At 41.4% G+C, this 14358-nt stretch overlaps 1 protein-coding gene across 2 annotated transcripts in view; it reads left to right on the forward strand.

Annotated features, from left to right (window-relative positions):
* The first annotated feature begins 13193 nt into the window (after positions 1 to 13193).
* The window catches only part of SSE1 (shrunken seed protein (SSE1)), a 122856-nt gene continuing 121691 nt past the window's right edge, over positions 13194 to 14358 (forward strand). The window contains exon 1 of one of the 2 annotated variants that reach the window (XM_087678061.1): positions 13194 to 13650. In XM_087678061.1, coding sequence (XP_087534187.1) covers positions 13582 to 13650 — 69 coding nt within the window. In that variant the 5' untranslated portion in view covers positions 13194 to 13581. The remainder of the gene's footprint in view (positions 13651 to 14358) is intronic. The other variant, XM_087678060.1, reaches the window with a different exon arrangement.

Consider the following 14358-nt stretch of genomic DNA (forward strand, 5'->3'; position numbering starts at 1 on the left):
ACTTATAACCCTACTGGTCATTCCCCGGATGCTATAAATCACTCTCCTAGCAATTCCTACACATTCAAATGCACATTTTCTCCATTTTTCCCCTGTTTTCCCCGATTTTCTCCCTATTTTACAGCAGCAACCCTATGCCTCTCGAGGTGTGATTTCCTACTATTAACCTACTCTAAACACAACACAAATCAAAAGCAAAATACTGAACTAATTTCTCCATGTTTTCCAATCATCAAACAACCAGAATATCCCAAAATACTTACCTGTTTTGAATATAAAAAACACCCAACTTCCTACCTATCTCAAGCTCCGTTTCGAGGATGAATACCTTACTTCGATGCTCGATATGAGGTGCGCAAGTGCTCAAGCTTGAATCCGTTGGTCCCGGCAACGGAACCAAAATGTGGGAGCTTTCGCTCAACCGCCAAGACCCATGGTGAGAGATAGCTATTAGAGCTATCTCTCACCTAGCCGACGCGCCGTCGATCCTACGAGTGTAGTGAGCTTACCTTGATGCTTGATCAAGTACCCTCCTCTCCCTTGCACTCCAGTAGCTCCATGATTCTTGATGCTAGCTCAAGCATCCTCAAGCCTCCTCCTTCTCCAAGTTCCATCCTCCATAGCCGCGCGTGCAAGAGAAGAGAAGAAGAGAAGAGGAGATGGTGAAGAGCTTCACCCTCTTGATCCCTCACTCTCACACACACTCACTCCCTCACACTGACACTCCCTCTCTCAAGAGCACACACAAGCAAGAAGGAGAGAAGAGGAGAGGAAGAAGAAGACTCTTTTTGCCACACACCAAAGAATGAGCTTCTCATTCACTTTTCAACTTTATATACAAAGCCCTAAATCCTTTTTGGGCAGTCATCCCCTTTTCCCTCTTTTACATGGTCGGCCATAGCCTAGGCCCTTTTTCCCATTTCCCACCATTCTAATTTATCCTATTCCCAACTAATGCGTACACTATGCACAGAAGCGAGCCTGGCACTCTTTTACAAAGATTCGGGGGCGTTCCCACATTTTAATGGTGCGCCCTTTTTCTCTTTTGTTGTCTCAGGCCAACACCGAGGCTTTCTGAGGGTCGTGCCCGAACATTTAAATTTTTCAAGGACTAATTACCGGTTAAGTGCCTTTTTTCGCTTTTATCCTGCGCCTTTTTTGCTATTTCCCCTTTTTTCCATTTTCCGCTCCTCTGTGCTGCGGGAAACACGGTAACAGCATGTATCCAAGAGGAAAAGAGAAGGTGCAAGTGTTGCAGAAGCCTTGCTGAAATCACGTGCTGCAGAAGCCCTGCTGAAATCAAGTGTTGCGGAAGCTCTGCTGAAATCAAGTTCCAAGAGGAGAAGAGAAGGTACAAGTGCTATGGAAGCTCTGCTGAAATCAAGCGCCAAGAGGAGAGCCCTACATATATTGTGTAGGAGAGAAGGAGACTCAAGAAGGATCAAAAGGTTCAAACTTCCAAGTTGTGCAAGTGTTAGCCAGTTGTATACCATGCAAGGAACCGTGATCTTGTTTCCAAGATCTACAAGTAAGAACTGGCTTATGTGTAATGGAGGAGCTTGCTCCTTGTCAATAATATAACTCCAGAAGGGGGGACTGGCCCATCTTCCAGTCCCTACCGTGTTGCCAATTTCTCTACCTCTCTCTCTACATATTTCTTTTCTCTCATCTATTCTCCCTTTGTGCCAACATAATATTCGCCATATATATTTTAAGTATATAAGAAAGTCAAGCGTGTATCTCAGATTCTATAATAGGTAGAGTGCGGTGTCAAGGCCTTAAGCAGATCAAAAGCGGTCATATCTTTCATTTCCCTTTGCACATTCACTTCTGCAGATCGAGTGCTAGTTAAGGTGGATTGCATAGGCATATCCTTAGGCTGAGAACTAAGGGTGGTGTCATATCCCGTATCTTGGACATTTGGAAGCTCAGATGGAGATAGAGATCGGGATTGAGCAACTCCACTTGACGACTGTTGTTGTGCTTCCTGTGTTAGGGAAAGAGGGTGTAGTAGATTTGAAACTCCTAAGTGGACTTGGCACTAGCTTTCTTGAATAATCACCCTTATCATGAGTAGTGTTATGCCTGTGGTGCTCATTATTTTCTTGGGAAGTCAAAGGCTCCTTGGGCACTAGTCGTCTTTGTGCACACTCGACGCTTACATCTGATATCCGCTTATTAAGCATGCTAGGTTAAGGATCTACCTTTCAAATAGACATGTTTGGTTTCTTGATTTCAATCATAAGGGACTTAGTCACTCCGATGTTTTTGACTCGAGACTTGGATTTTTGTTTAGATTTCTTCATGCGCTTCTTTGCTTTTGATACGATTTGGCCTTCAGTTGTGCTGCTAACAAAGGTGGTTTAGTAGGGGGTTTTGGTACCCAAATCCGTTGATTACCTATGTAATACCCTTGAGCATATAGCAACGCTTTGGATATCCATCGTAGTGTTGTGCTGGCTCTCCATCGATACTTTTGTCTATAAGGCTTGGGATTCTTTTGTGGTCTTCTACGACATTTGTAAGTCCAAAGCCTATCCTTGGCATTGTCTCTTGACCTTCTTGTTTCAAGCATGGCCTCGTTCACTAGTTCTCTCTATTCAACTTGCGCTTGTATTAACTCTTTCAACAAGTCCTTGCTCTCGTTACTAGGCTTGCTTGGTATGTTAGAATATTCCTTGTCTTTCCCTCGAGGTTTGATGGGGTCACCCTTGCTAAAGCTTGTGATTATCCTCACACCCCAGGTAGTGTCAATTGTATCCTTTGTGCTACATAATTTGCCTCACACTTTGTCACCCTTTTGAAAGGTCATCCTAGGAGGGTTTCCTTTCCACAGTTTGCACTATTTGGAGGAACATGAAATAAGATAGGTAAGCTTCTCGTGTCAATAGTTACAAGGATTTTGCACTTCCCTATAAGTGCTTGTGGGTGTCTCCCATAAGGACTAAGAGTTGCATTAGTTGGTGTGAGCTCTAGTTGGCCTAGTAGGGTCCATGCTTCATAGGTCAAGATATTAAAATATGCTCCTTCATCGATGAGAGCATCGACACAATGCTCTCTTTTTGCGATGAGTTTGACCCTAAGATAAGCAAGCGGTACTATGTCTTCATCTTCCAGGTTTTGGCTTATAAGTTTAAGCCTTCTGATACATGCCTTTGAGTCCCCAACTACACAACCAGATGTGGATTCTCTATTGATGTCTTGGGTCATTTGTGCAGTGTTGTTCAAGGTATATATCGTCAGGACTGCCATACCTAGTCATTCTCAGAGTTGTAGCTTGATGTTATTGCATTCCACTTTGACTAGATGCAGTCCGAATACAACATATACATGTTTTTGTGGTATTACCTTTGTGCCCTTGTTGGCTAGATTTGCTCATTGAGGTTCTAGGGGCTTTGTTTGTCTTTGTTCGGGTACGGGCTTTTGGTTGCTGTTTTGCAAGTGAGAATCTTGTGTAGAGCCATTACTACACTAGAAAGTTGAAGGACCTGTCACGATGGACGTTTTCTCTCCAACCTACTTGGGGGAGGTGCGAAGGGGGCAGCCCCCTTTGCGGGGGTTCGGGAGGGGCGAGGGGGATTCCCCCTAGCCCATAGGGCCGTTACGCTAAATACCATGCACAATTTGAAGGACCGTTCATAGCCAAGTTTTGAACTACTTGCTCTAGTTTTCAGCCTAGTGATAAATCTATTATGTGCATTCGGCTCTATATGGTCTTTGGATCGATTTAAGGGGTTTGATGTTAAAATTTTGAAAAAATCCAAATTCGACCTAACAAGCTCAAATTGCAGGGGTTGAATGTTTGATTCGACCCATCCGAATGGCTGAGGGCCAAATGCAACTGGTCCGAATGTCAAATTTGGCCAATTTGAATGTGGTTGTTCGAGGGCTGAATGGCCGATGACAGTGGGCCAAATCAATCGGGTCAATGGCCAAGTGGTTCTCCGAATGGATTTAGGCAGAACGGACGAGGGCCAAGTCAGGTGAGCTAAATGCAAAGTTGGTCTGAATGGTGAATTTGACTAGGCCGATGTCCGAGTGGGGTTGGGCCCAGTCAGCCGAACCAAGGGCCAAATTTTCAAGTGTTCAAGTAAGATGGGCCAAATGGTCGATTCGACCGGGCCAAGTCCTAAGCATCCGAATGGTGGTGGGCCAAATGGTTGAGTACAAGAGGGCTGAGGGCCAATTCTGGGGTTCGGCCCAGAATTGTTGTCACTCGGGTGGACTGAACACGGCGTGGTTTTGGCAGATACGATGACAAATCAATCAACTCATACGATTTAGGTCATGACATATAGCACACACCTCCATATTAAAGCTATGGATAAAGGAGAAGAGTTGTATATACCTAGAATAGCAAATAAACTCCAAAATAAAAATTAGCAAACAAATCAAACCCTCTTGCCCTGTTATGACAACAACAACCCTAACACTTGTTTTTCCTTTTTTTTCTCCATTTTTTCCTACCCTAATGCATCCAAATCACAAAGTAAACACCTACACTACTCCAACCTACTTTTCCAAATCTTAAAAACCAAAAACTTACTTGCTAAAGAGATCGAATACCTCTTCAAACTCCCTCGCTTCCTACCTATCTACCTCAAGCAATGATTCAGGGAAAACCCTACTTTAATGCTCAATTCGGAGCGTGAAAGCACTCAAGGCTCGAATCTGTTAGTCTCGGCAATGGAACCAAAATGTTGGGAGCTCACGCTCAACCACCAAGACCCACATAATGCTTTTTGTGCAAGTGCTTCAAGCTAAGCACTAATGGCTACCTCTCACATAGCCGACGTGCTATCTCTCTCTACGAGTGTAGTGAGCTTACCTCCATGCCCGATTGAGTTGCCTCCTCTCCTAAGCACTCTCGTAGCTCCACAATCCAAGCGCAAGCTTCAAGCGAGCTCGATCCTCAAGCTCGACGCTCCAAGCTCCATTCTGTGAGTAAGAGAAGAGAAGAGAAGAAGAGAGGAGAAGATGGAAAGCTTCTCCACCATGGTCCCTTACCCTCACACACTCACTCCCTCGTACTCTCACACTTTCTCTCTCAAGCACAAGCTCAAGCAAGAAGAAGAAGAAGAAGAAGAAGAAGAGAGCTACTTTTGGCCACATACAAGAATGAGCTTCTCATTCACTTTTCAACTTTATATACAAAACCCTAAATCCCTTTTGGGTGGTCATCCCCTTATCCCCTTTTTTTTATGGCCAGTCATAGCATAGGCCCTTTTTCTCATTGTCTTCCTATCTTCCTAGCTTCCTTCCTACCACCCATCTACCTTTACAATTTGCACAGGTGAGAGTGCTCTTTTACAAAATAAATCATGTGCACCTTGCGCTCTTTTACAAAAGTATTGACTTGCGCTTTTTCTTGTGCGCCTCTCTCCTTGATTTAGGACTTTTTTGCACTTCATGTGTTTCTTGGTGCATCTCCGTCTTTGCCTTATCTTCTGTTTTAGATTTTCCAAATTTTCCACCTTGTTCGTCTAAGGATTAATAGTGTATCATTTTAAAGGTTTTATTAACCTTTTAACCTTATTACAATGCTTGATGCCTAGAAGAAAGAGTGGTCATTTCCAAGTGTGGAAGGCTTTCAAAGTAAGATTTTGGAGCAAAATAATAGCAATCTAGGTTATGCTACATGCGATCAATGTGATATAATGAGCACTTTTTGTGTTAATTAGATCATATAATAGTCTTCAAATGCACTCAAACAAGATCGATAGTCACCCTAGTATATGCAAACACCATCTTTGTTAATTTTTCTACCACAAACAAGATCAAGAAGCATTAACAAATAAATTTAAAATAATTCTATAGTGCCCGTGTTCCATATGATTTTGATTCAATCCCTACAAGTAATGTATGCATGAAAGTACCATAATTCTTGCAAGTATGCTATGTGATGGATGTATTAGAGGATAGAAACTCATACTTCACACTAATTGAAAAGTGGATTTTTAAATGTTTTTAAATATTTTTCCTAAAGAGAATGAGAATGTGGAAACTCTAATTTTTATTTTCTACTCAATGTCCAACAAGCGAGTTGCATCCTGATTTGACCTTCCTACCTAACCATGTGTGTTTCAAGAAGTGTTTATTCAGGGAGCAAAAGGCTCTATTCTTTCAAGTAGCTCAACTTCTAAATCTAAGGGTTTTACCTAATCTAGTTGTGCATGTTTCAAATTAGTCATGCCTTCTCTAATCGAAGGGCAAACCTCAATCCTTTCAAGCAATCATGGCCTCTATTCCTTCACATGATGAGAGTATGAGCATTCTCATAAAGAGAATTTTATCATTTGTCTTGTAAAGAGAAAAAAAATGTTAGCCTCATTGAGAGCCCAACAATGTGGGACTTTCGAAAGACACATATTCATTCACATGTTTCCTCTATGCTTGAGATTAAACTACCTCTCGCTTAGTTGACTTTTACTGTAGCTCTAAGCCACCAAGCCAATCTCTCTCTCTCTCTCTCTCTCTCTCTCTCTCTCTCTCTCTCTCTCTCTCTCTCTCTCTCTCTCTCTCTCTCTCTCTCTCTCAACCCCATGAAAGCAAAGAAACAAGTAAGGAGTCAAATTTTGTAGTTGGTTCACCAATTGCTCATCTCCTCATTGTAGTTTGCCATTGAAGGGAGGGGTAGATAGTCTCACAATTTGGATGTATGTTCCTCATACACCAAGCTCTTGATCCACTATTTATATGCCCCACTCCATGCCACCAAGAGGATGTATACAAAAAAATAGAAGAAAAATCTTCTCCTTTGTAGTCCTCACTCCTTACTCTCCTGCACTCTATTAAACAAGTACAGATGTCTCAAGAAACTCATGTGTTGTGGAAGAGAGGAAGAAGAAAATAATAAGATGAGTGGAATAGGAGAGATGGCTTTACTCCCCAAGTCACACACACACACACACACTCTCTCTCTCTCTCTCTCTCTCTCTCTCTCTCTCTCTCTCTCTCTCTCTCTCTCTCTCTCTCTCTCTCTCTCTCTCTCTCTCTCTCTCTCTCTCTCTCTCTCTCTCTCTCTCTCTCTCTCTGTGTGTGTGTGTGTGTGTGTGTGTGGCTATGATGGAAGTAAGAACAAGGGGAAGAAAGTGTGAACTCACAAATTGTACGCACAAAAATGATAGCTTCTATTCATTTCTCTTCATTTTATACATTACATAGATAGGGTTTCTTGGGTAGGTAGCTTGAATCCTTGTCCATTTTTCCATGTTTAGTCACTTCATTTTACATGGTTGTGACTCTATTAACAAGTGGTCTTGCTTGTGGATATTCATTTTACTCTTGCAAGATTTACATGCACTCATGTAAAATAACCAGAAAAATAAAATATAACATGTCACTTTGGAAAATGTACAATTTGCATAGGAGTGATTCCATAGCTGACTTATTTAAAATGTATGACAATAGTTTAAAATGGTGACTAGCTATGAGATTTTAAATTTCTATTGCATGTAGACTTGCTTGCATCAAGCAAAGAAAATGCTCACCAAAGCTTCTACCCTTTCCATTGCAATTTGGATGGTTGTGGAGAGATTCTCTTATAGCCTCATCCATAATGCAAGCTCCATTGCTCCTCTTGATTTATCTCCTTCCATCCATTACTCCTATGAACCCAAGCAAGCAGGAGAAGAGAATGGAAGAGAACACTTACAAGAAAGAGAGGACAACGCTCCACCCTCAAGCTTAAGAAGCCTCACAAGCTCACTTTCTTACCCTTGCTCAAGCTCAAACAATGGTATAAGAAGAAGGGAGATAGAGAGAATATAAACCATGAGATAGCACATGTGAAATTGAACTTTAATATCTCTTTTTGACTTTGTATGCAAGAGATTAAAGTTTTAGACCTCTCTCTTTAGCCTTTTCGCACATTCCATTTTAGTACAATGCCTAGCTCTTGGCCTGGGCCTTCATAGCATTTTTCCCACATTGCTTTACAATTTGCACAAGAAAAAGCCCATTGCTTGGATTTACAATGAGCTTCTACTACAATTGTGAGATCTGACAACTCTAAAGATAAATTACCAACATGAGTTGGAAAAAGCTTTTCCTTTTTTCATGGTTGGTGCTCATGCTCTATTTAGACTTCATGTCCAAATTCTCTCACCTTTTACTCTCTTTATGTGCAATAGTATCTTCTTTCACCTTTGACTTTTTCAACATGTGTTGTCTTGTGTAGTAGGCCGATAACATTGTTGAGACAAACTAGCTCAATGTGACTACTTCTTCCTTCAAGTTGTCCTTTGCAATCATGGCTGCCATATCTCTCACGTGCATTGTTTGAATTTGAACCTCTTCATTGCCTCTTATCCACCTTCATTCCTATTCAAAGAATCTAAGCTAAAGAAACAAGAAAGCTACCAAGTGAAAAGAGTACTCACCAAAGCTTCTACCCTCATCATGATAGCCTAGATGGTTGTGGAGGGGTGCCTTGATAACCTCTCATCTATGCCCCTACTTGTCATACCACATACCTCTTCTTCTTCTTCCCCCTTCTCTCACGTATCACACGAACATCCATGTAGGATGTGATTTTTTTGGCAAGTAGTTTTGGAGAGCATGTTTGGGACATAGTGATCAAATCACCCAACTAGAGAGATGTAGAGGGAAAAGGGTGGTGGTGATGGCTATAGTGGTGGCTAGGCAATGGCGGGAGAATGGAGGGTGGAAAATGCAAAGTAGGGTTGCAGGGTAGTGTCCAAGGTGGGTGGGGATGGAGAGGGATAGGATAAAGTAAGTGGGATTGGAAGGAGCAAATAAAGGTACAAGAGGATGGACATGGATAGGGGAGGGTAAAGATGGATAGAGGAGGGCAGACATATGTAATGAAAGGTAGGCAACAATATGAGGAGATAGGCATAACGACTGAGTAGGCAAGGGATAAAGGGGGATAGAGGGTTTAGGAGGTAGAGGGGGATAGATGAGGGTAACGGTATGTAGGTAGGTGGCAAGGTTGGGAGGGGATAAAGAGTAATACATTGGGTAAAAGGGGGTTGGAGGGGAGTAGAAAAGGCTACATGATGGGGGTAAGCAAGGGTAGAGATGAGTAGATGAGGGTATGCATGGATAGCAAATGGTAGGGAATAGGGGAATGCAATAAGATGGTAGGAGAGGGATATGAGGGTGTCAGAGGGACTAGGTCGAGGGTAGAGGGGAATAGATGAGAGTAGTGAGATGTAGGTGGGATAGGTGGGGTAAGCAAGGGAAGAGAGGGTTAGAGGCATGTGTAGGTAAGCAAAGGTTGGCAATAATATACAGAGGGATAGACAAGGGTAACAAGGGATAGGTGAGGGGTAGAGGGTTGGGCACTAGGTCACCCCCTCTCGGCAATGGTATAGAGAAATTGATGAGGATAGTGAGCTACAATGTGGGGGTGAGTGTGGGTATGCGTAGGTAATTGTGGTTAAAAGGGGATGAAGTTTGGTAGAGAAGAGTAAACATGGTAGGTGAGGATAATGAAAGGTCAAGGTAAGTGGGGGTAGTTGGTGGTAGATGAATAGTTGAGTGTGAGAGTAGAGGGGTGGGTGGGGGATATATGAGGATAAAAGGGAGTAGGTGAGGATAATCAAAGGTAGATGACAGTCCAAAAAGATAGGCAAGGGTAAGGGAATAGGTGATGGTAGATAGGTGGCCGAGTGAGGGAGCAAAGGGTTTGGGTGAGGGATAGAGGGGGACATATGAGAATAGCAATGAAGGTGGAAGTGGGCAAAGTGAGTAGTAGTAGAAGGGAGTAAGCAAGGTTAGAGGGGGTGAATGTGTGTAGATGAGGATATGCCCTCTCCATTTGTTTTCCTTCTCTCTCCATGTCTCTTTGTCCCCCTTCTCTCACTTCATCGCTCTTCACCCCCCCTCTCTCTCTCATATCCCTCTCTCTCTCTCTCTCTCTCTCTCTCTCTCTCTCTCTCTCTCTCTCTCTCTCTCTCTCTCTCTCTCTCTCTCTCTCTCTCTCTCTCTCTCTCTCTCTCTCTCTCCCCCCCCCCATGTTTACCCTTCTCCACATCTCTCCCTCCCCTCCTCTTTCTCCCCAAACATTTGTGAACTCAAACTCTAGATCATTAACAAATAGATCACTTTTTCTTAGTGTAAAATTTGACCTTTTAGGCCCCATAAATGCACTTACAAGGCCCAAAATTTTCTAGGTGGGGATCAAGTTAGTTTTCTTTTTTGGTTGATAGGGCACTTGCCTTGACATTATCAATTCTATTTTTTCCACATGCAAAGTCTTGGCTTATATCATATACGTTTCTTAGAAATGGGTGAGAAAAGTGTCAATGCAACAAAGTACTTAGATTCACATCAAAAAGTGGACATTTTATCATTAAAAATATAAGAAAACTTGTGGAGCACTCCAAGCAAGAAGAAACCAAAAGTCCAAAGCTCATTTGGAAGCCAAGCTTCTCTCTACCTTTTTTAACCTCTCTTTTGTTCTCTTTTACAATATGCCAACTTTCTTCCTTATTGTTACATATAACCATGACATTTCCCTCTATTCATTCAACCTTCTTCATTTTTGAGTCTTTCTTTCATTTTCTTTGCTAGGTGTATTCCTCTTCCATCATTCCCAAAGTTATGGATGGATTCTCTTGGTTTTAGTACAATTGCCATGCCATTGAGTTAAGAATACACTTGTGAGAAGTCCCATTCTTATATGTGCATACCTTTTAGGCATTTCCTTTTGGTGTGAAATCTTAGCAAAGCATGAGAATAATGGTTTTGGTAACTATTATGTTTTGTTTTGACTCATGCTAGCATTCCTCATAGTTATTAGACATATTGGCAAAGTCTTCTCTTCATCTTCAATAGAGGATAGCAACACTTTTTTGAACTATTAGAAAATAAGCCCACAACTTATTTTGTTGTAATATTGACTTTGCAATCATGGAGTTATTTCACTTGGAGTGATTTTTAGAGATACATCTCCACCTTCATAAAGAAGTGTAGTCCTTACAGATCTAAAAATATAAACAACTTAAATAATGCAAGTGATAGGGACTCGAATATTTGGTCCTCTCTAGGTTTGTTCCAACATATGTCATCCTCTTTAAGTTTGGGCAAGATGTCTTGCATGTCTGTGATAAGAGGGTATGATACATAACCAAAGCTATGAGGTTATTGATGTTGCCCTTAGGAGTGGATCCTCACTATGAACATGATGCAAAGTAATTTATTATGCCAATTATGATATCTCCAAATTATTTCATGATCCTTCTTACATCCGTTTGAATTGAATCCACATTCATGTCAATAGATTTTAATAGTTTTCTATACCACAAATTTGTATTGTATCATCACCATACTCATCTATCATCACACTTTGTCGTCTGTGTTTACTATATTGATTTGTATGTCTTCATCATTTCACCATACTTATCTAACATCACACATTGTCTTTTACATTTACTCCATTGATCTATATGTCTTCATCTTAATGTACCATTAATAGCTTCCCTTTTTGAAGCAAGTTGTGTTTTTTCTATTGAAGCACACACAAACACACCTTTTTCCTTTATTGCTAAATTGCATGCCAAACAACCATTCTACCATATCTATGCTAGGTCCTTTACTAGGCTAGTCCACATCAGAGTCAAATAATTCTCACCACGAAGAGCCTACCATGCTCATGGAAATAGTTTTTTATATGTCCACATGGAGAGTGCCTCACTCCCCAAGATAGTCACACACATTTGTTGTGATAACATTTAGTTGACTACTGTACAAGGGAACTCCAAGGGAAGCATGCATGGCCACACTCACAAAAATCATATTAAACCCAATAAAATGCTTAAAAGAGCCTTCCAAGACAAATAAACACTAGCACAAAACCTTCTATCAATGGCTCTTTCACATTATCATGCCTTCTTTATGAGCACTAGGTATGGCCCTAATCCTTGTTCTCAAATGGATTTGGATCCCTATTCTCCACACATTATTTTTGAATTTGTTGCTTGTATCCCAACCTCGTCAAGCAACCACAACTTTTTTTTATAAAGCAAGTTAACTTCTTTTACAAATGAAAGTTGGTAAAGAGTATGAACATGCCTTTGATAGCCAAAAGCTTCGCAAGTCAATCAAAGTTGCAAGATCATGATTGCATTGAAGAACCAAGAAAAGCAAAACACAACAATATAATTTGAAAAAAATATAATTGGAAATTTATTCTAGAGAGTGTAGGGATTAATGAGTATATGAATTCCATAGTTGTAGTCCTAGTTTGGGTCTCCTAATTTTATTATTCTTCTTTTCTTTTTCAAACTCTTGCTCTCTTTTTAAGACATTTTGGGATTGCATTGCTCTCTCTCTCTCTCTCACAGACTCCCCCCTAGTGTTCATGTAAAACACTTTTTGAAACCAATACAAAAATTCTCAAAGTCTCTTTGGTCTTGCTATAACAAGGTGCCCTTAGATTATTAAAATAAATCACCATTTTCTTTAAATTTCAATGTCTTCCCTCCAATCTAACAATTGTTTACACTAAACCTTGATTCTTTGTGAATATTGTGATAATAGATATAATTAGATTGCAACTAGTCACACACTCCCATTCCAATCTTGTTATCCAATCAACTTAGAAACCTTTCGCAAAGTATCCTTTTAATAGGGGGTGTTGTGTAACATTGTTGGGGGTCATCATGCTATTGGTCCCCTTAGAGCCCCGTTGCACCTAGGGGCAACGGGGTGAATGGGGCTCGTTGGGTATTATTGTTGCATAGTTGTCATATCCACTTCATAAAATATAGCATTAGGAGAAATAACAAAAGCAGTCGCACGCTAGTTGTTAGAAGCACTATTTTGATTGGCTTTGTTGCTTTCTGCAGATGCCCCATTGCCTAATGAAATGAGAACCGTATCCGCACAACCTTAACACTGTTGTTTTTCAAGTGTTAATAGCAGAAGTAGAGGGGTAAGGAAACCCCACTCTCTCTCTCTTTGTAGTGAGTGCAACCATGGGGTTTTGGGGTAAGGAAACTCCACTCTCTCTCTCTTTGTAGTGAGTGCAACCATGGGGTTTTGGGGTGTCCCTCAACCCACGGGTGTTGGGTGAGACTGGGCACTTACCCTAAATTCATGAACACCCAAATCCTTAACCGAATTTCAAAAAACAATTAGTAACGATAAAACTAATAATTAACAATGAAACGCAGATATGAGAGAGAGAGAGAGAGAGAGATGCCATGCGTGCGTATGCAAACGCCAAAACTAAAAGCCGATAAATTCTGCCCTTTTCTAGCTTTCTTCCTCCCTTCTCTTCCTTGCCAAGCAGAAGACGCATCCGATTCTCTCGTCGCTTTTGCGCGGTGCCAGCACACGTGTACATACGTACACATACATACAACTTAGCAGAGAAATACACACTCAAAGACACACAGAGAGAGAAAGAGAGAGAGAGAGAGAGAGAGAGAGCGCGTAGCGCGGCGGCCATTCCAGCTAGTAGAGAAGGTGTGGGCACGCCAAACAACAATCAGCTCCATGTTGGCGTTTCTTCTTTGGAGCTGAACTAAAGATCAATCAAAACAGGGCTCCCCGATCTTCCTTCACCATCATCTTCATCATCATCATCTTCAATCGGTTGCTATTGCATCCATGGAGGCTTACAAGAACTGGGTCAGGCAAAACCGCCAGTTCATCGCTTCACTGGAAAGCGTTGCTAATGTACACACACATTTCCTCTCTCTTCGTCTCTCCTCTGTCTTTGTCTTTGTGTCTGTGTATGTGTTTGTGTTTTGTTGCACATTCACGGACTAAAGAAACAGGGGTTGTTTCACCGAAAAAAAAGAAACGAAAAGACTCTTTTTCAATGGCTGTGGAAGAAGAAATTACAATGCATATGAGATAGGTTACACAAGACTCATGGCTGGGCAAGCATTTTATAGGGTAGGGGTACTAAGTAGTGTCTCACTCCATCAGAATTATTGCACCAGAAACCTGTAAGCATTTTAAGAATTTTGATGTTTTTCTTCTGGGGACCAACAATGGACATAATTGCATGTGGTTGCTCAAGGGCAGTGGTTGAAAGTTGCAAACCATGGTTGTGCAAGCCTCTAAAAATTCCAGAAAAACTTGCCTTTGGCTACGCAATTGTTAGGCCAGGGCAATACACAATGGGGGGTTTTCAAACATAAAACCATGGTGGCCCGTGGAAATCTATAGGCCCAAAGTTTGCTGTCTATGGGCTTCAAGTGTGCAGCAAGGTGGTTTATCACTCGACCAATTTACTTCACTCATTGCTATATTGACATTCAAATTTTGTGTAAGCATGCTCACAGGGCTACAGTGCGGCAGTGTGTCTCTTCTTGGTTTGACCATGCAACTCTGGTAGTGACATGAAAATATATAGCTAGAAGGCATCTTTTCAGTCGT

Source organism: Lygodium microphyllum, chromosome 5, assembly GCF_053477565.2.
Source record: "Lygodium microphyllum isolate KBCC chromosome 5, Lygodium_microphyllum_v1.1.10, whole genome shotgun sequence".
NCBI lineage: Eukaryota > Viridiplantae > Streptophyta > Polypodiopsida > Schizaeales > Lygodiaceae > Lygodium > Lygodium microphyllum.